This window comes from Anolis sagrei, chromosome 6, assembly GCF_037176765.1.
Source record: "Anolis sagrei isolate rAnoSag1 chromosome 6, rAnoSag1.mat, whole genome shotgun sequence".
NCBI lineage: Eukaryota > Metazoa > Chordata > Lepidosauria > Squamata > Dactyloidae > Anolis > Anolis sagrei.
The window spans coordinates 103,261,686-103,288,214 of NC_090026.1; the positions used below are offsets into that span (position 1 = coordinate 103,261,686).

General features: G+C 36.5%; 1 protein-coding gene across 5 annotated transcripts in view; it reads right to left on the reverse strand.

Moving 5' to 3' along the window:
• Nucleotides 1-26,529, reverse strand: part of CDK14 (cyclin dependent kinase 14) — a 266,140-nt gene that overhangs the window by 93,444 nt on the left and 146,167 nt on the right. For all 5 annotated transcript variants that reach the window (XM_067470305.1, XM_060782281.2, XM_060782283.2 and 2 more), the window contains 4 exons: nucleotides 24,764-24,887; nucleotides 15,719-15,839; nucleotides 6,158-6,251; nucleotides 1,573-1,636 (listed from right to left, as the gene is read on the reverse strand). In XM_067470305.1, coding sequence (XP_067326406.1) covers nucleotides 1,573-1,636; nucleotides 6,158-6,251; nucleotides 15,719-15,839; nucleotides 24,764-24,887 — 403 coding nt within the window. The remainder of the gene's footprint in view (nucleotides 1-1,572; nucleotides 1,637-6,157; nucleotides 6,252-15,718; nucleotides 15,840-24,763; nucleotides 24,888-26,529) is intronic.

Consider the following 26,529-nt stretch of genomic DNA (forward strand, 5'->3'; position numbering starts at 1 on the left):
GGTGGCCCCTCGCCTATGGAACGCTCTTCCTAGGGACATTAGATTGGCTCCCTCCCTTTTGACTTTCCAAAAGAAAGTCAAAACCTGGCTGTTCGAGCAGGCATTTGAAAAGGCAGAGTAACAGACATAGGATTATGGAACAACTGGACTATGAGACCGGATTACGTTTTTATCTAGGAGATGAAATTATTTATTTTTATTAATTGTTATGGTCTTAATTGATATGTTAATGCTTTTAAATGGTTTAAATGTTTTTATGATGTTGTTGGCATTGAATTGTTGCCTTGTGAACCGCCTCGAGTTGTCTGTGGGCTGAGAGGGGCGGTATACAAATGTAGCAAATAAATAATAAATAAATAATGTATTGAAATTACAGCACAACGGTTTCTTGACTATCATCTATTGTCAAAAAAACAAATACTTTTGTTCCATATTATATAAAAACCAAATCACTTTTTGATACTAATAAGTTTCTTACATGTTAAATAATAGTGCCACCTTGAGTTAGCTGGAGGATATACAAAATATAGATGTAACCAATCAAGCAATTGAAACGTAATTCTTCTTTTTAATAGGTATCTACATATCTTACTGATTTGACGAAGTGTGAGTATTCATTTCGTCTAAGGCCAACTACTTATCTAAATCACTGTGACTTTCATTACTGCTGTCATCACAACACAAATTCATGTTATGTGTGCCTTAGCAGTTTGGTCTTGCAAGTGCAGAGGTATTTTTCAATAGCTTGAAATTTCACAAAATAATAACTAACAATAACCAGCAATAATTTATAAATAGGCATGGAGGGAGAACAACTTCCCAGAAGAGACAGTAGCACAACCAAACTGTACAGAATCCAAAGAGAAGTAAGAATATGTGGTATAAACCCAACCTCATGTAGGATTTAGACATCATTTACCTGGGCAGGACACTGCAGATGAGAGTATGAGTATGCAATATGCAGCATGCCCCATATGAACAATGTAATTTATTTTTAAGATATATGAATATCATTATCACAATCAAACAGCCCTTCCGTCATAGAAGATTGCCTCTCTAACAATAATCCTAATGTAGCTATAAAATATGGGGAGGGAGGGAGAGGAAGATATAGCTAAATGGGATGATACTCAACTTTACTTCTCCTAGTCACTGGAGTCAGGGCTGCACAGATGCTGAACCAGTACCTGGATGCTGTAATGGGCTGGATGAGATTCAGCAAACAGAAGCTGAATACTGAGAAGACAGAGACTCTGTGGATTGATGGTTCTCAAGCCTGGAAACTGGCTAAACAGTTTGTCCTGGATAGATCACCCTGAAGGAATTGGTACTCCTGGATCAAGATCACTGGAACCCCAAATGGACTCTGTGGACTGATTGGAGTCAGCTTTGACTGATGTGCCAGCTACACCCTTTCCTCTTACTTAGACTACTATAATGTATGAAAAATGAAATGGCCTTTTGCTTCATAATTCCAGAATCTTTCTAAAACAACATTTAATTGTTATTAAATTATATTAAATATAAATTTATATTAAACATAAAATTGAATAGTATTATCTTGAGTTCTACCTGGCTTGAAATGCGGCAGAGAATGAACTCCTGGCCATGACTCCTCATTTGGGGTACCAAGCACCTAAATAAGAAGAGAGAAAGAGAAAAAAATTCAGTTTATAACACAAAGCATTTTAATCATGATTTATCGACAAAAGATAACAGAGAAGAAATGGATTTTTGCAACTGTTTAGTAAGATCTGCTAACCCAGGACTTAGTATAGAATACCCTTACTTTAAACTTTAAGCGTAATTAACTTGAATGCAAAGCTATTATGCCATGAAATGTTTAGTTATTAATTCAACACCATAGATGAAAATTACCAATTAAAATAACAACAAAACGGAATCAGTAACCTTTGTTATCAACACTATGAACTGCCCCTTTTGACCAAAGTCTAATGGTGTATATCCTTGCTTACAGAATCCAGACTTTTGATGTTGCAGCTCTCTGTGGAACCCAAATCCTGCTCCATGATATTTACTAGCAATCAAGAACAGTATTTTATAGGGAATGGGAGAAGGAACAGGTTCAAAAGTAATACACTACTGGATTCTGACATTATTTTCTTAGTTATAATTAATGTTTTTTATACAGTAAGTGCTCTATATTGGGCATTCTCAAACTTCCTCCCTCCAGCTGTTTGGGCCTCAAACTCCCAGAATTCCTGACCATTGAACAAGCTGCCTAGGTGTTGTAGTAGAGCCTGTGAGTAACATTACAAACAGTAGTATGGGTGCCAGAGGGGGGAAAAAGGGTTCCTCGGGAGCAGGAATCTGATGATGAGCAGCAGAGAAAGAGGATCCGGGATATATTTACAGCACCTACAGATGAGGAGTTGTTTGAGGAATTCTTTGGGGATGATGGGTCTAGTAGTATGGGTGCCAGATGGGGAAAAAGGGTTACTCGGGAGCAGGATTCTGATGATGAGCAGCAGAGAAATAGGATCCGGGACATATTTACAGCACCTACAGATGAGGAATCGTTTGAGGGATTCTTGGGGGATGATGGGTCAATGCGTGAAGGAGAAGGAGACACCATGGATTGGACTAAGATAAGAGAAGTGCAAGCTATTTGTGAGGCGCCAACAACTAGTGATACCTTTATGGGGTTTTCTGGGGGTGAAGAATGGCAATCAGGGGGTCCAACAGAGTCTTGGGGGGACCTAAGTCTTGACAGGAGATGGAGGACTTGGAGGGAAAGACAAGGGAATTCATGTGAAGAGCTAGGAACATCTGTGGGGGATAATGATGGGGCGGTGCTCAGTTCATCTTCTGATGATGATTTGTAAATAAAAGTGGGTTCAGGGGTGATGGGTCCTTGCAGAAAGCAAGGTTGGTGAGCGTTCGTGTGTTGGGTGCTGTGTATTGGAAAAGATTCTTGTAGACTTGTTGCTGCCTGTTTCGTCTTCAGCGTTGGATCTGCTGATCGTTTGTGTGTTATTGACCCGGATTGGCTTCTTGTGAATGTGGATTTCTCCCTTCCTGGACCAGTTTGGCTAAAGACGCTGCTTCTGTGGACACTGGAGTAGCCCTGTTTTGGATTTCTCCTGCTTCAACCCTGGACTTTGGCTGATGATGCTTCTCTTCCTGCGACCCCTCCTTTTTGTTAACCATTTGTATACTGTGCCTTTTGGTTTTGCCTCAGAGCACTTTGTTTGATTTGTTCCTTTTGCATCCAATTAATCTGGATTATATTTCTGTTTACCTTTTGGACCAGGTCTGGTTTGTTTCTTGAGTTTTGACCAGTGGCACTGCATTTAAGTACCTCTGCGTCCTTTTTCTTTTGTTTTAATAAACTCTGTTTTGAAGCCACTTTTGAGTCTGGCCCTTTAAGGTGTCTGTGATTCCAACACTAGGGCTTCTGAGAGCTGGAGGCCCAAACACCTGCAGGGAAAGAGCTTGAGGGTGCCTGCTCTATATCCATGGATTCCACCATCCACAGCTTCAAAATGTTTTAAAAATCCCAAAAGCAAATTTTGATTTTGTCATTTCATATAAAGGACACTCTTTCACTATGCTGGAACTTGAGCATCCACACATTGTGGTATCCATGGGAAGTCCTGGAACCAAACCCTAGTGGATATTAAGGGCCTATTGTACTTTATTTCCAAAATAATGTCAAGTTAATTATTGTATTTAAATCATACTAACAGATTACTAAGACCAAATATTTTTTTCTACTTAACCACCTTCTTTATTTCACTTTACAACAGACTGCATATAAAAATAACTAGCTAATAATTGCCGAAATATTGCTCATGAAAATCACAGTTACTGGCCAGTGTAGAATAGGTTTGTGTCTGAACATAATCTTCAAAACTATGCTATCCTGGGCAAGTTGTTCCAGCTCTCTATCTCTTTCTCTCTGTGTCTTCAAGACAACTGTCAACTTATGGTGACCCCATGAATTTCATAGTTTTGTCAGTTCCTTCCTCTGATATGTAGTCTACAACATCTGGTATTCCTTGGTGGTTTCCCATGCTAAGCAGGGCTGATACTTCCAAGATTAGTCATGATGTGGAGCATTTGGAGTAGTTTTAGTCCTGCTGCTATATCAGTGTATTTAGAACCATAACACAATATAGCGGAGCGGCCACAAGATGGCAGAACAGGATTTAAATTTGAACGCTCTCTAGTCTTACACCATGAAATCATAAGACAATATGTCAGGTTAAAGAATATATTGGAAACTTCTGTAGACCTCTATGGGAAACACAATGATAGCACAAACTTCTTTTTAAAAAATCAATATACAGGCTTTCACATACAATAACCTTTTGCCATAATACATAAATAGTGCAGTACATCAACTGCTCTGAGAATGGATTTCTGGTTTCTAATTAGGTTTGAAGAATTAATGCAGTTTGATACCACTTTAACTGTCATTGTTAAGGCATTTCTAATTGTGCAAGTCACCAGCACTCTTTGGCAGAGAAGGCTAAAGACCATGTAAAACAACAACTTTCATAATAAGTCCACTGGCAGTTTGAATCCGCAAGATGGGGTGAGCTCCCGTCTGTCAGCTCCAGCTTCCCATGTGGGGACATGAGAAAAGCTTCCCACAGGATGGTAATACATCCAGGCATCCCCTGGGCAACGTCTCTGCAGACGGCCAGTTCTCTCACACCAGAAGCGACATTTCTCAAGTTGCTTCTCACACGATTAAAAAAAGCACTGAGCCATGGCAGTGAAATTAGTGTCGAACTGCATTAATTGTAGAGTGTAGCTGCACCCTTTGATAAGCAAGAACCATCACTAGTCCAAGTCTTTAACACCGATTAACCTAATATTAACAGCTAGGATGGATGATCAAGTAAGAATGCAGTCAATCAAATATCCACAAGGTGGCTGTCCCATACAATCTTATAAGCTAATCCTCAGGAAGGAGTACATTTAGGAGTAATTGTAGCAGATATTATAAAGTTAGTTCTGTATTCCAGAGTGATCAGGACACTCATATTAGCTGTCAAATAACTCAGAACTGTCAATAAAATAATAGAGACCCTTTGTTTGGTACTTTCTATAAAATTGTGGTGTGTGTGTGTGTTTATTTTCTGTTTTTTCTTATTTGTATTTTGGAGAGTTTTGTGGTGTTATTAGGTTTTGTCTATATTATTAGTTTTATGTGTCTTGGTTTATTTAGTATATTTAAGAGAAAAAGTTTAGAAAAACATTTGGAAATATCAGACTCTGTGGGTGTACCATCCTAACACTCCGCCTTACAGTCATAAGAATTGTAATGATTCATAGTTGTCTCAGTTATTCTAAATATAAATGTAACCAGTTGTTTGGTAATTTCCAATCAACCTTCAAAAAGAAATGTGTGATTTTACACTGTGTTGCACAGAGCTAAGCTCCACAACATTTTGAGTCTCAGTAGAACAAGTTAATCGCAGGAACTGGAATAATATAATGGTCTTTATGCTTTGATTGTGTGTTCCAGCATGGCAGGGGATTGGACTGAATGGCCCTTGGGGTCTCTTCCAACTCTATGATTATAATATAAAAGACGACAGTATACTATTCATGTCTCGTCTGAATAGTGCCAAAAGTAAACAGGTTAAATAAGTACCTTATTTTTCCAGGTATATAAATCTTCAAGAGGCAGACGGCAAAATATGCATAAAATTAACTTTGAAAACTTTGACAAAACCATATTCTACAACAATAAGCACTGTCTTCACCTTCAGGTTTTGGAAAAATAACACTGACATTGAAAATAAGAAAAACATTTGATTCTAAATGAGGAATAATGCTTCTATTTGAGCTAAATCTACAACTGTGTGAGGTCTTACTGTGAAGGAATTAATAGTAGTCATTATTTTAAGGAGCCTATTTAGTTTTGTACTTTAAAATCCCTTCTTTTAACAGAATAATTCCATTTTATAACTACTAATCATTAAATTTAATGATATTCACCATTTATTACGCAGAGAGTTATTGATGGTATTTTTGTTCCATTTGGCTTACAATTTAAATTCACTGATTTTAAGGAATTGTCATGTGACTGTCCAACCATTTGCACAATGCAATTGCTAGAAGTTGGAGACAAATATATGACAATATTCATGTGAAATAGTCAAAATAGTGGAGAACTTACCAAAAATATTCTTTCAAGTTGATCTTGAATGTCTTTCATTCCTGGAAAAGCAGCAACACCTTGAATCATTTCCACAAAGATACAACCAACTCCCCTGAAAAAAATTGATATATAGTCTTTATATTCAAGCTTAGCACACAATCTTTTCCTATATGACAACATGGAAAAAATCTTATCTGCAATTACACATTCAGATGCTGAATGGCCTCCTCTGGTGTAAGTTTAGGAAAGGAATAAAAATTACCCTAAACAAAAGTCTGCCCACAGCTTCAAATAGGTTGAATATATACAAATATAAACACAGTCACGGAATAAATATTCATGCATGCATTCCAATTACAATTGAATGGATGTAATTGCTAGCTAGCATGTAAATAACTATTTCTCATAGGAAGGAGCCAAAACACCTTTGGAAAAACAACTGTCTCAAAAAAGCAAAACCTTTCTTTAATTAAGAGACTACATTTGTATATGTACAGGTCGTGTTTTAGAAAGAGCTCTAATTAAAACTCCTTCAGTTGTATAGTTGATTTGTTTGAAGGTCTTGTGAAAACAGATACAGATGCTGTCATATTTTAAGGCACAATCCAATCTCATCAAATACAGTTTAGAACAATTAATTGTTTAAGGTATTGAAAAGAGAATTTATTATTTGAGAATGACAGAGCATAACCTTTCCTTCTTATATGCTCAGAAATGGGATTAAAATCATATTCTGTAACCATCAGGGGCATTTGAAAACAACTGAATTGATGAAGCTGCCATTCATCACCTGCTTTTGTTAGTGCTTCATTAAGCCCAATCTATCTCAGTCAAACACAGACAATATATAACCCTCGTGAACTAAGATTTTTTAAAAAATAAACCCCAATGCATTTGTTAGATGTTTTGAAACACTGGGATCAGGATTCTAATGTATAGTAAGAGTGTGTGTGTGCACAATAGAATGTGTTTTTCCCACTTGCTCAACGCTAGAAAACACATTATCAATAAAATAAAATTAGGAAAAATAAATTTAAAGTAACTTCTTGTATTTGAGGGCATTTCCTGATATCAGGTAACTTGAATCCTCCACCCCAGAAGACTACACTTTCAACAAACAGAGTCAACATACGGACAACATACCACATCACTTCTACTTTGCTGCATCATGGTTCACTGAGCATTATACTGGTTGGAACAAAAAAATTACCGCAACAGCAAATTTATTGGGCTCTTTTGTCCCAGCCATTTCTGTCTGAATGTGGTAAGCAGCTGAAAACTGAGGACAATCGCATTGCATAAAGTATCAAATCATTATCTGGTATTATTTTAAATAAGAACATTTCATAAAACTCAACATGTCCATTTTAAATTCACTTAAAACAAACATGATTGAAGCTAAAATGATGGGCATATGATGCAAAAAAATATGCCTTCCCACATGATATCAAGCATGACTAAGGCCCATTAATATGTCACAGTATGGCATATGTGGATATACTATCTAAATACTGCATTCCTATTGTTCCTGTTAATTTTCTGGTATAACCACAGCAATTACACAGGCAGAAAAAAATGAAACAATGTTAGATCTTCAGTATAAATTTAGATTGTAGGAATATTAGAAAACTGGAAGGCACTCAACAAAAAATACTTCCCTAAACTCAAATTCTTTCAGAAAATTAATGCATCTGTGTTATAATGCCAGGAGGACAACGTTTAGGTTGCACATTCATCTTCTTTATTTTCCTCTTCAAACAATTCTCAATCTAGTTTTCTAAAGTGATTTTAAATGTGACTGTATATATTTCAGTTTAAAGAAAGAAAGGAAATCGTATAAAGTCAGCACTCCACATTAGAGGTACAGAATCCCTGCAAAAGTGGGGAAACCATGAAGGAGAAAAAAAACCCTTTTTAACCTGAGAAAACACCTCTCTAGGCATCTCTCGGTCCTTCAGTGCAGCTGTTGTCAATTACTTCTGACAGTTGACCACAGAACTGCACTGGAGGACATAGAGTGTGGGAAACCCTATTAACCAAATCCGCAAAAATCAAATACACAGAAACCAAAACCACAGATGTGGAGAGCTGACTGTAGTACAGTAGCTCAGTTAACTGGAAGCAAGCGGCAAAGTTGAAGAAATAAAAATGTAAATGAAAATTATATTAAAATAAATTTTATAATACAGGAAAACTGTTACATTAAGTTACATTTGTCTTTGTCTTACTTTGCTTTTAATTACTGTATTCAATATTAATATCAAGTTAATACAGGCTTTATGCTATGGTATAGTATGGGGATAGTATCAGTTAGGCCTATTTTTAATAGTAACTCTTGAGCGACCAGAAACTACATTTATCCGGCATCTACCAATCCCCATGGGTGCTGGTGAATAGAGAATCAATCTACTACTACTTCAGTCTCCTTTTTTGACAACACCATTATTCTGCTCCTCCTGCCCATCTGCATGACACCTGTGAATCATCTTTGGTTCTTAAAGTTCAGTTTAATTTAGGAATTTGAAACATTTTGCAGGATTAATTTGATTTCATCTATTTTTTTCTCTTAACACAACCAATACTATAACTTCCTATATTTTCTAAATGATTGCTGTAATCATATGCTCACTTTTATATCTAATATGTCTCTTTATACCTTTTGTAAATACTGCTACTTCTCTTTTGCTCCATTTTGGCTGATTTATCCACATTTCTCCATTCTATGCATTAACTGCCACTTGTCCCTTACAATATTCAGCTTTACTTGCTTCCCCTCACATAATAATGAAATAATAAACTTTATTTCTAGACAGACCCCCTCTCTCCTCAAAGGGACTGGCGGTTTACACACAGAAAAAGGCAAACATTCAATGCCCTAAATAAATACAACCACATCAAAAAAAATCAGTGTAATACCCAATAATAACAGTAAACTTATGACAAAAGAATTAAGCATCAAAATGAAAATAAAATAATCCAGTAAAACATAATAACATCAATAACATGAATTAACATTAAAACATATACCCCGTAAGACAATGAAAATACATTAGAAATAACTATCACAGGTGTTCACTTAAAATGTAACTAGCTGCCATGAGGTAGAAACAAGTTGGTCAGCGATCTTATGAAATTCATTTAAAATGCCCTAGTCCTTTCCATCTTCATGTCTGTACTCTGCTCTTTTTAATTCTTTTAGTGTCTATACCCTGCTATCTCTTTTTAATTCTTTTCAATATTAATCAGCGACTTCAAAACTTCTAAACCTAAACCGCTTACTTTTATTGCTTGAAGCCTTTTTTTGCCATATTTGAAATTCGTTACCATCTCTTAATAATTTCCTAGCATTTGAAACTTTCTTCATCGTGCTGCTTTCCTAACAAATCTAGTAGTTTCCCCAGATTTTTGTAACCTCTTTTTGTTTTGTTTTCTCCTGTCTATTACCCACTCATCCTTAATTCATGCTCGTTTTAAAGTGTTGGTTTATAGGCTAGGCCTAATCTTGCATAGAGTCAAGATACTTTATGAATAATATATTTTATTATTATTTCTGATGTTTAAAATACTACATAGTAGAAGAGGATATTCACTGCTTTTATCAATTATCCTCTCAAGTATCTAACAAAACCTGAAAATGAAATAAAGCTGTACCTCTATTTAGACATGAATTGAGACAGGCATACAGACACTACCCAGACACACACACATTTGTACACTGGAGTACAAATATTTTTCTCTGACTTCCGACTCATGACAAGTTCTTATCTGTTAGCACCAAGCTGCAGCTATCCCAATGGAATGCTGCAAGATAAGCACCAAGTCTATGAATAGTATGACCAGACAGAGCCTCTCTACACAAAGGTTAAAGTCACTGCATACCCAATGCTTTCTGAATTGGCTTTAAATATACTGTAAAGTAGGGATTCAATTATGTTAGAACTCCAGTAATGTAGTATCATATTGCTAAAAGCACCTTTTCATCACACTATCCAGTAGCCTCTTCAAATGACAATCACTATGATACATTATTCAAAGAATCAAAGTTTTCAACAAATTGAGTAACCAATTTCCACAACATTTATTGTTATGGAAAATTTTCTGAGGATAAACCCCATACTGATGATAATGTTTATGAAACCATAGTTAAATATGTTCCCATAAAACGAAAGTAATGGCTTATTTGGGGGCAAGCTAGTGTGTGGTGCTGTCACAGACCTAAATTGAACTGCAAATCCTAGCTAGATTAAATCCATTGAATCAATGGGAAAGTTAATATAAGTTCCATTAGATTCCATGTGATCTACTTCTTTCAAACTTGTAGACTTTTGTTACCCCAAAATGCCCTACTCAATAATATAGTTCTTCTTTTAAGAAACATGTTACAAAGCACTTATAGTCCTATCATTGCAATACAAGTGAATCACTCTTTGTGTCTGTTCAGAATAGTGTTGTTTGGAAAGGCACAATACTAATACTAATCCAATTGTTTATTTTATCCACCTATGCTATAGAAATATGCTTTCATAGCAGGAATGGAGCCTCCAATTATGTGGAATTAAACTTTCCACAAGTCTTGATTATTGGGTATTCTGTCTATGGCTGATACAAGTTGGAGTTCAATATAATTTAAGATTATAACAGTTACAAAGTATGTCAATTAAAGCAAAATAAAAGATCCTATATCAGCAATACACTTGCAGCACATTCCATGTCGATTTGTGTTTGTAGCTACCACCACTGATACATGCATATCTTCATTAATATTCTTAAATTGCCAGTGGCTATTTACAGTGAACTGGGGAACATTAATACTGTACATGAATCATTAGCTTTTGGTTACTCTCCCAGTGCCCTCCAACACAAATGAAGTGTATAAATAGCTTGCAGCTACTGGCACCTGCTTCCCAGACACTGTCCAATGGTTAATATTTGTATTCCTTTGCAATATTTGTGGCTTTACTCACTTTCTGCCCCCCTTTTCAATTCCCTGAGATATGTTACTAGAAGTCATTTACTATAATTTCCATGCCTGCTGATTCCACCCTGCCCCACCTCATTTTTCTTGTTAAGAAAAACAAGCAAAGAGCTGTGTACATTTATGGTGGTTTACCGGGGGGAGGGGAGATGATGGATAAGCTTTCTGTTAATTTCCCCAACCATGTTTCCATGCTTCCTGTGGCCACACTAGAATCCTTGGCCTAAGGGCCATATACATAGGAGGAGGAGAGAAGATGGTACTGGGAGTGGTGAAGCTGATATAAGTATCACCAAAAAGCATAGTATTTGGGAAGAGATTCAGCAAAGGAGAAGAAAGCATACAATTTTCTGACTTTGTGTTTATGGGCTTTACACAACATTCACATGGTTCATGTAAATATACTGCTTTGTGCGAATATTGATTTTCATATTTTTGGATTTCTTAGTGTTGCACTAACATTATTTGCATGGTAATGTTGTAGCATTAGAGTTGGAAGAGACCCCAATGGCCATCCAGCTAAACCCCCTGCCATGCAGAAAAACACAATCAAAGCATTCTTATCAGATGGCCATCCAGCCAATCTGTAAAATAGACAATCCAAAGAAGATAAACTTCCTTCCTTTAGGGCCACATACATTAAAATGGCACAAAGGATAAAACTGCAAGGGGTCAAAAGTTCACTTCTGATTTTGAAAAAGCAAGGGATGTTTTATGTTAAACTGTGCAATTGAGGCCCTGTGACCTATTTAAAAGCTGGAATGCTGTTCCTAGCTTCCGACAGAGGTAATTCATCTTTTCTTTTCATAGAAAAGGATCAGCCTCCAGGAGAAAAAGAGCTAGGTGACAAACACAAAACTTTGACTTCTACACATAGTCCCAGAGCCTCTTATGTTGTAGTGAAATAATAATCAGCATATTTGGCCCTAGGACATTTATATCCATTCAAAGCATTTTTGTGCCATCTGAAACACACATTTATTTATTTATTTATTTACCTTACTTATATACCGCTGTTCTCAGCCCGAAGGCGACTCACAGCGGTTCACAACAAATACGAACAGCAAAAATTCAGTGCTACAGTATAGAAACAGTTAACAACCTAACACATTACACAATTAATAAACAGTTACTACAATACCCATTCACTGTCGCCTCGTCATCGAAAACATGTTCCAGATTCGTCATCCATTGTTCCATTCCAGTGTTCATTAACCAATCATTGCACTAATTATTGGAACGCCTGCTCAAACAGCCAGGTCTTCACTTTTTTGCGGAATACCATTAGAGATGGTGCTAGTCTAATGTCTGTAGGAAGGGCGTTCCACAGCCAAGGAGCCACCACCGAGAAGGCCCTATCTCTCGTCCCCGCCAGCCGAGCTTGAGAAGCAGGCGGGATCGAGAGCAGGATCTCCCCGGAAGATCTCAAAGTCCTGGTGGGTTCATAGGCAGAGATGCGGTCGGATAGGTAGCTTGGGCCCGAACCGTTTAGGGCTTTAAATGCCAACGCCAGCACTTTGAATTCAGCCCGGTAGCAGATCGGTAGCCAGTGGAGTTGGCGCAACAGGGGGGTTGTATGCTCCCTGCGCTCCGCTCCTGTTAAAATCATGGCTGCCGAGCGTTGGACTAGTTGGAGCTTCCGAGCTGTCTTCAAAGGCAACCCCACGTAGAGAGCGTTGCAGTAGTCTAAACGGGATGTAACCAGAGCGTGGACTACCGTGGCCAAGTCAGACTTCCCAAGGTACGGGCGCAGCTGGCGCACAAGCTTTAGCTGTGCAAATGCTCCCCTGGTCACCGCCGAAACCTGGGGTTCCAGGCTCAGCGATGAGTCCAGGGTCACACCCAAGCTGCGAACCTGCGTCTTCAGGGGGAGTGCGGCCCCATCCAACACAGGCTGTAACCCTATGCCCTGTTCGGCCTTGCGACTGACCAGGAGTACCTATACACAGAAGCCTTGTCCTAGATAAAGAAAAAATGAATTACACCCTCTAGATCAGGGGTCCTCAGACTTTTTAAACAGAGGGCCAGGTCACAGTCCCTCAAACTGTTGGAGGGCAGGATAATAATTTGGAGAAAAAAAACATGAATGAATTCCTATGCACACTGTGCATATCTTATTTGTAGTGCAAAAAACACTTTAAAACAATACAATAATTAAAATGACGAACAATTTTGACAAATATAAACTTATTAATATTTCAAGGGGAAGTGTGGGCCTGGTTTTGGCTGATGAGATAGGATTGTTGTTGTTGTTGTTGTTGTTGTTGTTGTGTGCTTTCAAGTCATTTCAGACTTAGGTTGACCCTGAGCGAGAGGGCCGGGTAAATGACCTTGCAGGGTCATATCCAGCCCCCAGGTCTTAGTTTGAGGACCTCTGCTCTAGAGGATATCCTCGAGATCAGTCCAAGTTTGTATTTTAGCTGATAATTACAGTTACACGCTATTCTGTGTATAATTCCACTGTGTATTGTGTTATTGATCACTTGCAAGGTATCAGTTGCTTATCTCAATGAAACTGTTTTAACTTTACTGGTGATCTTCTAATTTATTTTGTATTAAGTTGTACAAAAATAATTCGCACCAGTGTTCTATTATGTGTATTTTATATGATCAGATACAGACATTATATACATTGTTCATCTATGCACTGATTATTTATATTATAAAATTTAATTCAACAAAATGATTTTAAAACATTACTGGGCTGCTGTTAACATTATCCGAACCATATATGGAATAGAGTCTAATCAAATAAGTAGACACTTCCACATTGAAATCAGTATCCAACACAATAGATGTATCTATTTGCATAGCTTACTTTGTGCGTCAATTGAGACAACCAGAAAAAAAGACTTTTCATCTTGCATCTATTTGATCTGTCTATTCATGACTACAGCCTTACTTTTGACTGCTCAGTAGTTTCCAGAAGATGAATTATTTGTCATTTTGCTGGATTCATATATTTGATAGATGCAATCAATACTGGCTCATTTTTCACCTGGAACAAAGTGTTTCTCTTGAAAAGCACCCTGTATATCTTTTTGACTTGTGCTAAAGGTCCTATATCATGGGACATCAATATTTCATAGCCATTATTAAAGACATTCTTTTTATGTCCTCCAGCTAGACCCAGTTTTCACCTTCACAATGGTAATACGTGGTGGTGGTAAGAATCTCTGATTGATCCTGATGGTTTTTCATTTTAGAAATATATTTATCTCATACTACTTAGAGCATATCTATTGACTTCTCAACAGAAAAAGTTGAATTTCTGTTGGAATTATGAATTCTGCATTTATGGGATAAAATTTAAATTTGAAAGTAATTTGTAATTAAGAGAGCCAGCATAGTTTAGTAGTTTGAGCATTGGGAGACTAAGATTCAAATAATTGCTCAGTCATGGAAACCCACTGGGTAAGTCACATTCTCTCAGCATCAGAGGAGGACAAAAGTAAGCCCTTCTGAATAAATCTTGCCAAGAAAACTGTAAGTAAGAAATGATTTTAAGGCACAAAATGCACATACACACCTTTTACATTTTTCCCCATTATGCCACAAAAGGGCATTGTGATTCTGAAGTCAGGAGAATCACAATGACACATTATCCCTTATGATATAGCAAAAACTTTGGGACAACATTGTGGATTCAATCAGAAAAAGCAAAAGAGTAAGCTACAAAATACAGAATGTTCTCCCATCCTCAGCATAGGTTCCCTGCTGCTTTTCATTTGAGTTACAATATAGGAAATAGCTGTGAGAGATCTGTCTAGACAGGTGTGTTTTGAAGAAATTGGTGCTTCTTCTGCTCTATACCACTTGCTTGCCGCAAAATATGTTTTGAGCTTAATAATGGTAAGGAGAAAAGAAGAATCTATTCTATCATAATGGTCTATATTTCCTAAAATCTTGGTTATCCACTATCTATCTGTACAAAGATCATTAAGTACTTCTACAACAGCAAGGCATATTAAACAACATGGAATGGAATTCATCAAAGGATGTAGGCAAGAGTCCTAAAACCACATCTCTCAAAGACCAGATTGAAAAGGGGCGGAGCAAGTGGGCCACACATGAAAAGAACAAAGATATCCAGTGATTTATCATGCTATAATAAATGTGACAAATGGACAAGGAGCATTTAGTCAAGCAAAAACAAAGAGCTAGGCAATGCTACTTTTGTTATGTTTGCTGCATTCATGTAATTATGTTCAAATGAATTACATGGTTTGTGCCTAGTTCTTGTCAAATGTTCACCAGGGTACAACATTTTCCAGAAAATTGGATTAACTAAGCAAAATATAGTGTGAGTGGTCACAGTATTTGTTTGAAATGCATAACTAACTATTCATACACATGGACACTAATAATTAACTGGTGCTGGTATTATTATCTTAGGAGGAAAATACATATGCCTATGAATGGTGTAGTCTGTAATTTATAAAGTTAAAAAGCAAACCTACTTAACATCTGCTTAAAAGTATATGCAATGGAACTTATTCTTACAGCATATACAGTAATGTAACCTTGGCTATTCAAACATAATATTTGTCTAAACATGTCAAGGCCAAGCCAACAAGCATCATAGAAAAATGCAGCATTCTTACCACATATCAAGGCAGGTGGAATACTCTGTTGAGCCTAAAAGGACATCTGGAGGTCTGTACCACAAGGTAACCACTTCATTAGAATACGTATGACTGGGGACAGATTTGGCTCTTGCAAGTCCTACAGAATAAATGCAAACACAACCATGGAAAAACCGTTATCAAAAAACAGACACCACTGTAGATATGCTTTAAAAACATTTGAAATATTGTTTCTTTTGCCAGTATGGTAAATTAATCAGTGGAAAAAACGTCAGTTTTTATACTTTAACAAATCACTACTGAAGGGACAATTTAAAAATATCAAGAGATAACACCAATTATTTGGGTCAACACAGGATTGTCTTCTCTTTTTGTTTAGAATTCAATGCTCCCTGTTTAAAAAGGGAATAAGAAAGTATGCAAAAAGAAAAGTAAAACAGAAAAATCCTTAAAAATATATACAGTTATGAAGAACATGGAAAACTGGAGTAAGAATTCCACTTTGTTGTTGCTGAGAATCAAGAATAGAAGCGGGAGCAAAAAAAAAGAAAAAAAGAGCAATTCGGTATTGGTTGTATAGCTGCAGTAGCTGTAATTGATGCACAATCTAGGATCTTTGGATCTTAATTAGATCATCTGTACTATGCTGGTGTTTGACTCTAGGCTCTAGAACTCCACCTACTAGAAAAACTAGACTATCCCCCTGTTTGTTGTTATTTGTTGACAGACAAAAACATTTCTTTATTCTGACAGTTTTGGAGTATGAAGGGTCTTCAAATAGGTTACAGGCAGTTATGAACAAGATAGTTCTGTAGCTTTGTTCTTAAGTTGAATCTGTATGTAAGTCAGAACAGGTACATTCTTCAGTGTAACTCCAGATAGACAGATAGACAGACAAATAGATAAGCTTTGGACAGCATAGGGATAACATAGTGGTATTTGTTGTGCTGTCTGTGTCCCTGTTCAGGAGATTTCACCTCGTTTTCTGTTCCTGTGATAATTGGATTTGGGAAAATTTGGCTTGTAGTGGGAAATGATTAGTGATAAAGCTTCAGTGGAAGCCCCTTTGACCGATGATAACTCTTTCAGGAGTGAATTTCTCTTTTGAGGGGTCAATTTCTCACTTCCTGTTGTCTTACCCTGGTTCTTAATTAGTCGTTTGAAAGTCGAATGCTTGTAACTTGGATACTGCCTGCATATACTGCTTTTAATTGCTGTTATTAATTTTATATTCCATTTTGTAAATGTTATTGATAGCCATGTTAAGTTTTTGCATAATTTAGCTATATTGCTTTAATTTGTAAGTTGCCTGGTTAACCAATTCATGAGTAAACCAGGTTTTTTTTTTCCCCTGACACATTGGGAGGAGGATTGAAGCCTTAAACCCCGCCTCCCTCTGGCTATGGCCCTGCATACAGATAATAGTGATAATGCTCATTTCCTTCAAGCATGTAAATGAAGGGGAATCCTGGGATCTTGACCACTGGCTTGACATGGGCTTCTGTAATCTACTGACTGAAATGACACAGATGATTTTAAAACACTTGCAACAAAACTATCAGTATCAATAACCTCAAAAGTATTTATATGAGGGTAAGTTTGAGAATCAGATGAACCATGTCAAGAAGGGGCATGCTTAGAGTGTCAGCTTTTGGTGTGTTATCTGGAAGCTGAAGACATTTCCTCAAGGGAACAGGTGCTTCACCTCTGATGGAGAGTAGAAGAGCAGTGATGGCTGTGTACATGTAATGGTCCAATTGAGTAATTATACAATTCTCCCTGATACAAAGACTACTACTTCAATGTTGGAATCTAAAAGACTCTAGAACTGTTTACTTTTTAAGCTGTTATCTGATTGTCCTTATACAATTTAAATATTTTGTGATTGGGGAACTAGAACATTTTACTTGGAGTGGGGATGGGGTCAGAAAATTTTAAAATGTTCCTTTGTAAATCCCCTATACAAAAATTATTTGCAGAAATATTTGAGGGATTTCTAGACTAATCAGTAAATAGCATACATTGTATTAATTCACAACGGCATTTTAAAAAACCCAAATTGCTGCTGAAATGTTGTATCACTTGGAGAAGTCTTAAAGCACTGCATTCTGTTATGCTGAGTGACCGTATATGACAAAATTTGTAATTAAAAAAAAAAAAGAAACCATAGTTTATAGTGGAGAAAATAACATGCATGAGTTAATGTAAATTAACATCATAGATTAAGGAATGCTTTGGTCCTATAGTAATAAATACAGCTGACATAATTAGAACCACTTCGTGCAATTTTTTAATTACACATACCCAGAAGACATTTTCCCGTTATCCCTAGACAATGAAATAACCTGCCAGAAGAGATCTGACAGCTGGATATGCTGTCCAAGTTTAAAACAGTACTAAATATTGGTCTCTTCTGGAAAGATTAACGAAATGATATTTAAATTATACATTTTAAAGTTTATCTTGATAGCTTTTTTTAATGTATTGATTTAATATGCTTTTTTAACTGTGTTATGTGTTTAATTTGTTGCTGTTTCCTTCATCGACCCATAGGGAGAGGTGGATAAAAAATAAATATTCTATCCCACCCTTTATCTTATGACTCAGGGAGGCATGCAATATAAGTAATTTAAATATTTTCAGATTAAAAACATGAATAATACAAACAAGATAAAAAATATAAAGCCTATCAACAGTTAAAACCACTTTTAAAACTGTAATTTAAAACCCTATACATATATGCGATAGGATTTTTTTGAAAGTTGTAATAAAATGTTTTAGCTTGTTGTTGTAAAGAAACTAACATTAGTGTCAATCACACTTCTAAGGGAAGAATAGTCCACAATCAGGGCCCACCACTGAGAAGGCCCTTTCCCATATTTTATTTATTAATTTATTTATTTTAAATATTTATATCCTGCCCTTCTCCCCACTAGGGGGACCCAGCGCGGCCTCACATGAGCATCAGAGGATGCTAATAGCACAAATACCATAAAAATTACAATTCACAATAAAATCATTTTAAAACATTGTACATCATCAGTAAAATTTAACAATAAATTAATAGATTAACGTGTCAGTAAAAACCAAGCCGAGCTGGGAGAATCCATGTCACAAAATCCAAATTTTCTTTTTCTATTGCCGCTGGCCTCTATCTTCCCTCTTTTATTGCCCCCACTGTTGGGGCACTGAAAAATAATTAGTAATCTACTTAAACTTATTAAAAATATTACCTTTTAAATTATTTTAAAATGCATAAAATATAAAATTAAATAACTTCTCGGCTCTCCCCAAATTATTGCATGAAGGGTATTTACTGCCTTATAGAGTTAATAAAATCTATCAGTAGTAGGAAAATGTGATCCTAAGAGACCAAATGTACTTCCATCTTTTAAAAACTTGCTTCAAAATTGAAAGCTTTTGGGAACTGGTGATTAATAAGATTTTAATGAAAGCATTTTTAGCTCCATTGGTAATCTTATTTGTTATCCCACTTGCACAGTTGAATTAGAAGATGTTAAAATGTTGACCCATCCTACTGACAGAGATTTGGCAATCAGTTGAAGAGTAAAGGAAGTTACTATCAATCTACAATTGATTGATGATAAAGATTTGCAATATGATCTTTATGATTAGGTTGACTGGATTTATAGCTAAATTAAGAAAACTAAAATAGGATGATTGATTATTATTCTCATTTTTATTTTGTATTGGAATTTCAAATGTTCAGGATATATTCATGCCAACCATCTCTTCGGAGTGATTTACAACAGTGTAGTGAATACTTTTTTGTTAGAAATCCATATTCTTATTATTTTGAAAATTCTTATGATTTTACTTGTCTTATTATTTAAGTGTAAATAATATGTAAATAAAACAAAAATGAAAAGGCATACATTATGGAACTAAAACTGACAGCAACTATTTTAAATGTGAATGTATGTTCTCTTCTCTCCCCAGTTCATCTTTTACCTACAGTTGCTATTCACTTATACATTTTTTTGCCAGTATTTTAATGTTCTGTAAGCGGTAAATCAGTCAAAATAACAGAAAAAACACATGACTTCCATGCAGTTATAAAGGTTGGGCCTACATGTTTAAAATAATTACACAACCCTAAATAGATATGCAAACATCGAACAATAGTTCAACCCTTAAACTGCAATATTATTATTAAAATATAAGAAAAATATGTTTATGTTATGATACTCAAGTAACTAATGGCATAAAGTCACCATTGTTGGTCCCCGTCCTGTCCCCCCACTTTGACTGATACCTTAGACATGGAGACATACTTCATGTTGTTTGTGCATCCAAACATGCTTACTCATGCAAAATTTATCTGACTGCTTCCTCCTACTGGGAGAAAACTGTAGGACAGGATTAATTAGCACAGCGTGTGTGATCACATTGTTTGAGGATTCCTTGTCTGTTTCCATAGAGACACCACAGGAAGCCACACATCTTTTCTTCTGAAAGTCAGCCCTGCGTGTATTGGTGATCATCAGAACTTTTAATTTTAAGAGCAGCAATGAACATGAAGTCAAAAGGTAATGGGAAAAAGATTGTCAGGCGAGCATATAATATTTGCTCTCAGTTGTGGCCCGAAGACAGATTTATATAGATAGCTTCATGGTAATCCCATGAACTGTCTTTCAGATCTTGCTCTTTCTAACAGATAAAAAGGTCACTCAAAAGGCACCCTGCTGCTACCACTCAATTCTTTACAGTAACAAGACAACAATAAGGCAGTTGTTAGAAGTCAAGGCACATCACCTAATCATGAAGCCTATCATAAATTCAATATAAAACCTCTACAAATCAAAAGGTGAAGAGGCTGTGCTATTTGTGTTTTCCTTTGTATATTCCCTTCATGCCATAAATGCTACTGACAATGCACAATCAAGATCACTTAATGCTAATTAAATTCCCTTCTGTGTATCATATCCATTCTTTTAAACATATAACGAATGTGGTTAAACACACACACACACACACACACACACACACACACACATATATATATATATATATATATTTCCTAAGGCTTCAGCACCAGTATACATACTGAGTAGCAATTTCAACCTATCCTAAGTACAGCATGCGAAGGGCACTCATTATTCAGCAGTAAACAGTTTACAATATTTGCTATCAATTGTATATATCATACAATTTTTCAGTGTTCGTGCAATTGAAGAACACTTCACAATAATTCAAAGAGGTATTCCTTTGAGTCCGGAGAATCATCCTAATATCGTTTCAGAGTTTAGAAACCTATGTTTACATGTATGTGTTGATTTATTTCATTCTCTAGGGAAGGGTTGTGTTAGGGGTGACTTGAGAAACTGCAAGTCACTTCTGGTGTAAGAGAATTGGCTGCCTTGCCTAGCAGACATCCAGATGTTTGATGTTTCACCATCCTTGTGGGAGGCTTCTCTCATGCCCCACATGAGGAGATGGAGCTGACAGAAGGAGCTCAACCCACTCTCCCTGGATTCAAACCGCTGACCTCCATGTGTTATCGCCAGTTAGGCATATCCCAAATTAGAAGTCTTTCACAAATATATTGTTAAATAATTGCCACTATCTTTGTAAACTTTGCTATATTGTGTCAGAAAGAATATGCACAACTGCCTTGATTCCTGCTTGTGATTTGGAATAGCATTCCTATACTAATACAAATCAGTAGACATCTGTCAGGATGTTCAGCATTTCTGCATTTCATCCTGGATTTGAATCCCAAGCCCAGAAGACTGTAGTAATATGTCAAAAGGCTGAGGTGGCTACACATGAAAAACTAGGGTTTAAGTCTAATTGCTAGTCTCAAGTAAAGTATATCCATTGAAGCAGTAGAAATTACATAAATGTTGATGTCCTGTTGCGCAATTGATTCTATAGGTCAATTTTGGTTGGAATGATCAAGTGATTTTTGGCCTAGAATTACAACTATTCTTCCCAAGACAACTCAGTTTGCAATAGTCAAGACAACTACAGTTGAGAAAAGTACATCCTGGGAGAACTTTAAAAGAACACTGACCTCCTCTACTCTCTCCACCACAGTATTGCTTTTGGTCTTTATGAATACCTAATTGGGAAAATGGTAGCACTGGCCAGGGGTGACTGGCCTGAAGTGACACTAGTGCTTTACTTTTTTCATGAAATGACCCTCAACTTATCCATGGGGCATATAAAAAAAGACATCATTTTGGCCCAAGAAACTATCCTTGACATTAAGTCAACTTATACATAACCATATAACAGGCATGGGCAAACTTTGCCCTTCCATGTATTTTGGACTTCAACTCCCACAATTCCTAACAGCCTACCAGTTTGCCCATGCCTGCTATATAAAGTAGGTGTTTCAAATAGGATCTTGTCACCAATGAATATGAATACACATATTTTGATGTAGCAGTTACAGAACTCTCATTTCATACTCTATGGTTACAAAACTTTTTAAAACTCTGTAAATGCAAATAGGGCCATTTTTTTAAAGTTACATATTCAATCTCATATCAAACTTCACATTTCTTTCTCAAATGAACAGTTCTTGAAAAACTCTAAAGCAGTGGTTCTCAACCTTTCTAGCACCGTGACTCCTAAATATGCTTCCTTGTGTTGTGGTGACCCCCAACCATAAAATTATTTTTGTTGCTCCTGCAGCGGCGCGATCTAGGAGAGAGACGCTTCGTGCAAGGCTAGGCCCCGCATGAAGCCTCTCTCGCCTAGATCGCGCTCCCGCCGGGCGGCAGCGGCGCGATCTAGGCGAGAGAGGCTTCATGCAAGGCTAGGCCCCGCACAAAGCCTCCCTCGCCTAGATCGCGCTCCCGCCGGGCGGCAGCGGCGCAATCTAGGCGAGAGAGGCTTCGTGCAAGGCTAGGCCCCATACAAAGCCTCTCTCGCCTAGATTGCGCTCCCGCCAGGCGGCAGTGGCGCGATCTAGGCGAGAGAGGCTTCGTGCAAGGCTAGGCCCCGCACGAAGCCTCCCTCGCCTAACCCGTGTTCCTGCCAGCCGGCGGGATCGCAATCTAGGCGAGGGAGGTTTCATGCAAGGCAGCCATTTTGAGGGGGCGGGGCCAACCGAGGCACCTTTGCGACCCCCAGAAAATGGCCCAGCGACCCCCCAGGTTGAGAACCGCTGCTCTAAAGGATAATATAAATATATACTTAAAATTTTAAAGACATTTATATCTCTCCAAGTTTGTTGAAATGTTTAATTTGCAGCCCTGTTGGATTGGGATTTGTAACATACTTCTAGAAAAGCAGACATACTTTTTTAAATATTAAGAATATTAAACTACATATGAACCAATATATTACAAAATGTATTGGGCCTGGAGCCTTGCAAGAAAACATTTGAAAACCTCTCTCAAAATCATCAACTTATTTTATACTCTGCTGCACTCTTCTCCCTCCCCTTTCCCCCACCCCACCCCAACATATAGCTCATAATAATGTATTCTGTCATGGTAACAAAATAAGAAAAACCTTATTATCTCTTTTCCTAAAATATTTCCAATTCCCTGTTCATTGTAACAATAACCAAAGGAACAACCAAATCTCACTACAGTACACACAATTGAGTTTAGAAACTATAAAGTTAGTTCCACATCTCAAGTTTCAATGCATGATTTCTAATTTATCCAAAAGGACTCCATGGTTTGTTATAGGTAGCATATTATACTTGCAAAGAGAAAAATATCAAATTGACTCAGATCATATTCCCCACACCGTTGTTTAACTACATCATAGTAAGAAAATTTAACAGGGCAAGGAAGCTGAAGCCCTCTATATGGTGTTAAATTTAATCTCCCATCAGGCCCAGTCGACATGGCCAGGGCTTCTTAATAGTCTAATCCCTGAACATCTAAAGGACCAGAGCTCTCCCATCCTGCTATAGAACTCATTGGCCAGTAGTAGCAGTAGGAAGAGGAAAAATACCTATGTACATCTACTTTGTACAATAGTACAAAGTATTGGAATTTTATTTGCCAAATATTGCTTTAGACTCAGCCAATTTTTAATTTTAGGTATGTGGCCTGTATCTCTTTCCCTCTGATAGGAGGCAAACATTCTTTTAGAGTGCTGTAGTCATTTAATAACAATAAAAGAAACTCTAGTCTGTGTCTTTTAGTTTCAAGAATTATAAGGGACGTAAATTGTTAGTCACAATTGGGAATCCATCAGCTTCAAAACAGTGTGGTGATGAGAATATTCCCCTTAGTATATTTATCTAAAAACTATGATTTTCCAGAGGTTTCTGTGTATTTGATTTTTAAGCCCTGAGGAGATGAAGTAAACTAAAGATAAAATATGCCCGGTACTGTATTGAAAATGTAATTGTTCTGTGTCTTTCCTGTGTTGACTTTCAAAAGCTGAATCTGATAATCTTCTTTAAAGGTAGATTCTTTTTTGTATTTAATGTACTGGAAAAATAAGCCGACCATATAAGAAAAGCAGATTCATTATTGGCATAATTACACAAGAAACAACTGCCTTCATCAACATTTTTATATATTCTATAATGATGAATTCTACAATATATTTGTATTCTATATAATGATAATTTTAAAAATCTTCCTTATATATTTCTTGTTTTTCCCCAAACCATATTTTAAAGGCAAAAGCCATATGATAGTAACATACTAGTGCTGGAGAAGTCCAGCCACCAACAAAAAGTTGAATGAACAATATTACAGATATGCTTACACTATTTCTTTTTTTGCATTCCAATGGAATACAGAAATTGGTTCATGTGACCATAGCTCTAAAATCCTGCAGAAAATATTAGTATCTACTTTAGCATATTATTCCCTTCATCTTAAATCTTCGAATCAAAGCTAATATAACTCCTAATCTGAATTTCATCTTTTTCATATATTCTTCCTAATAGAGATGTGAAAGTTATTGCTAACTTTGGAAATGATTTCTACTTATTTCATTTGATTTACCTTTAAGATGACCACAAGTCTACTTATGACTATGAGAAAAATTGCTGACATCATGGCTTGACATTTTTCACAGCATTATTTTTAAAAATCTTGTAATTAACAGCTTTCTTACCAAAATCTGCCAGCTTCAACTCCCCAGTGTCACTGATCAGAAGGTTTTGTGGTTTCAGGTCCCTGTGCAAAATGAAACGCTGGTGGATGTACGAAAGTCCTCGCAGCAATTGAAATAAAAATAACTGAAAAAGAGGAGAAAACATTATCTTTATTAACAATTGCATGCAGCTAATAAAGAGCAGTGTGCTTGAATATAAATGAAACAGTTGCTTAAAGTTGTTGTAGGTTTTTTCGGGCTATATGGCCATGTTCTAGAGGCATTCTCTCCTGACGTTTCGCCTGCATCTATGGCAAGCATCCTCAGAGGTTGTGAGGAGTTCCTCTAATCTTTATCATAGGTACAATTAAAAACCCCAATATTTAAACAACATGGGAATCTAAATATAATGAACATTCATTTCACTACAATCACCTGCTTCAACAATTTATAATAATAACTGCAAACAAAAGAAGCCCGAATTACAGTATATTGTTTACCCATGTCCTTTGAGATTACATGGTAGCCTAGACAGATGTGTATTTTAACTATCTATAGGAAACTAGAGCATGTGGAGAAGAAGAAACTTAGGACTGAGACCAAAAAGGGAAGCAGGTGGAGAAGAAAGCAGCATAAATAATATACAAACTTTTATTTCAAATATTTACACAAGACTTTATAAATTAATTACTTAGCATGTGATCAAAAGCAGGTGTTCTTCCTCTTTTAATACTTTTAATACATTGACAATAGTAATAGATTTGTTCATAGCATGATAACATATCCAAAATACAATGTGAACTAATTTTATTTAATTTCAATTCGTATGAAAGACACTTTTCAAAAGGCTGTATCAAATATTAGCCTTGCATGCTAGCAAGTGATACAATTGCTTAGTGCTTATTTCATTGTACTACAACGACATCAACATGTCAAACAATAAATTAGCGATATACAGTATATTTTATAAAATAGTTTTAAGATAGTTATTACACAGTAAGAGAGCACTTTAAAAGTATAGTGCACTTGAAATATTGGCAACAGATACTACACCTCACCCAGGAGCTCGCCTACTTGTAAATAATGGGGTCCTGTTCTTTATGTGGAAGTATTAGATCATTTAAAAATTTCAGAATCAATATACTGACATGAAATAGTTTCTAATTAGTTCCCAATCCAGTATCTGTATGGAACTGTGAAATATGATTATAGAAGAGAATATAGAAGAGGTGATATGAAAGTACAGAAATGTAATATTACTAATAATATGAGCTGATCAGATTTAATTAAATTTCCTTTTGCCCCTGTACACATACAGTATATTAAAAAGAAATGTCTTTCCAAGGCTAACAATTCTAAGGAAGAAGTTAAAAAATCCACTAAACTAGAAGAGTAAAATAACTATCATTCAGCATGATATTTTATAGGTGAGTTCATGTGGTGCTGTGGGTAAGGACTGTAACTTGAAAGATCCAGGTTCTAGTCCCTGGAGAAGCAGGAAACTCACTGGGTCTGTCACATACTTTCCTAACCTGTTCTGTTTCACAGGGTTGGTGTGTAAATACAGTGGAGAGAAGGACAGGTGATATAAAGGAAAGCAATTCAAAAAGGTGGTATAAAAGTGAGCATTGTAAAATTTGATTTAGGCATGTTAAAATGTCAAAACTTTAGAACTGTGTCCACTGGTTTGAACGATACACTGTCCCAAGTTACTTAGATGTTGTTTGACTGGCACATCCTCGCTACAGTTTGGTTGAATTGCTGTAAACAAGACAACTAATAGCTCT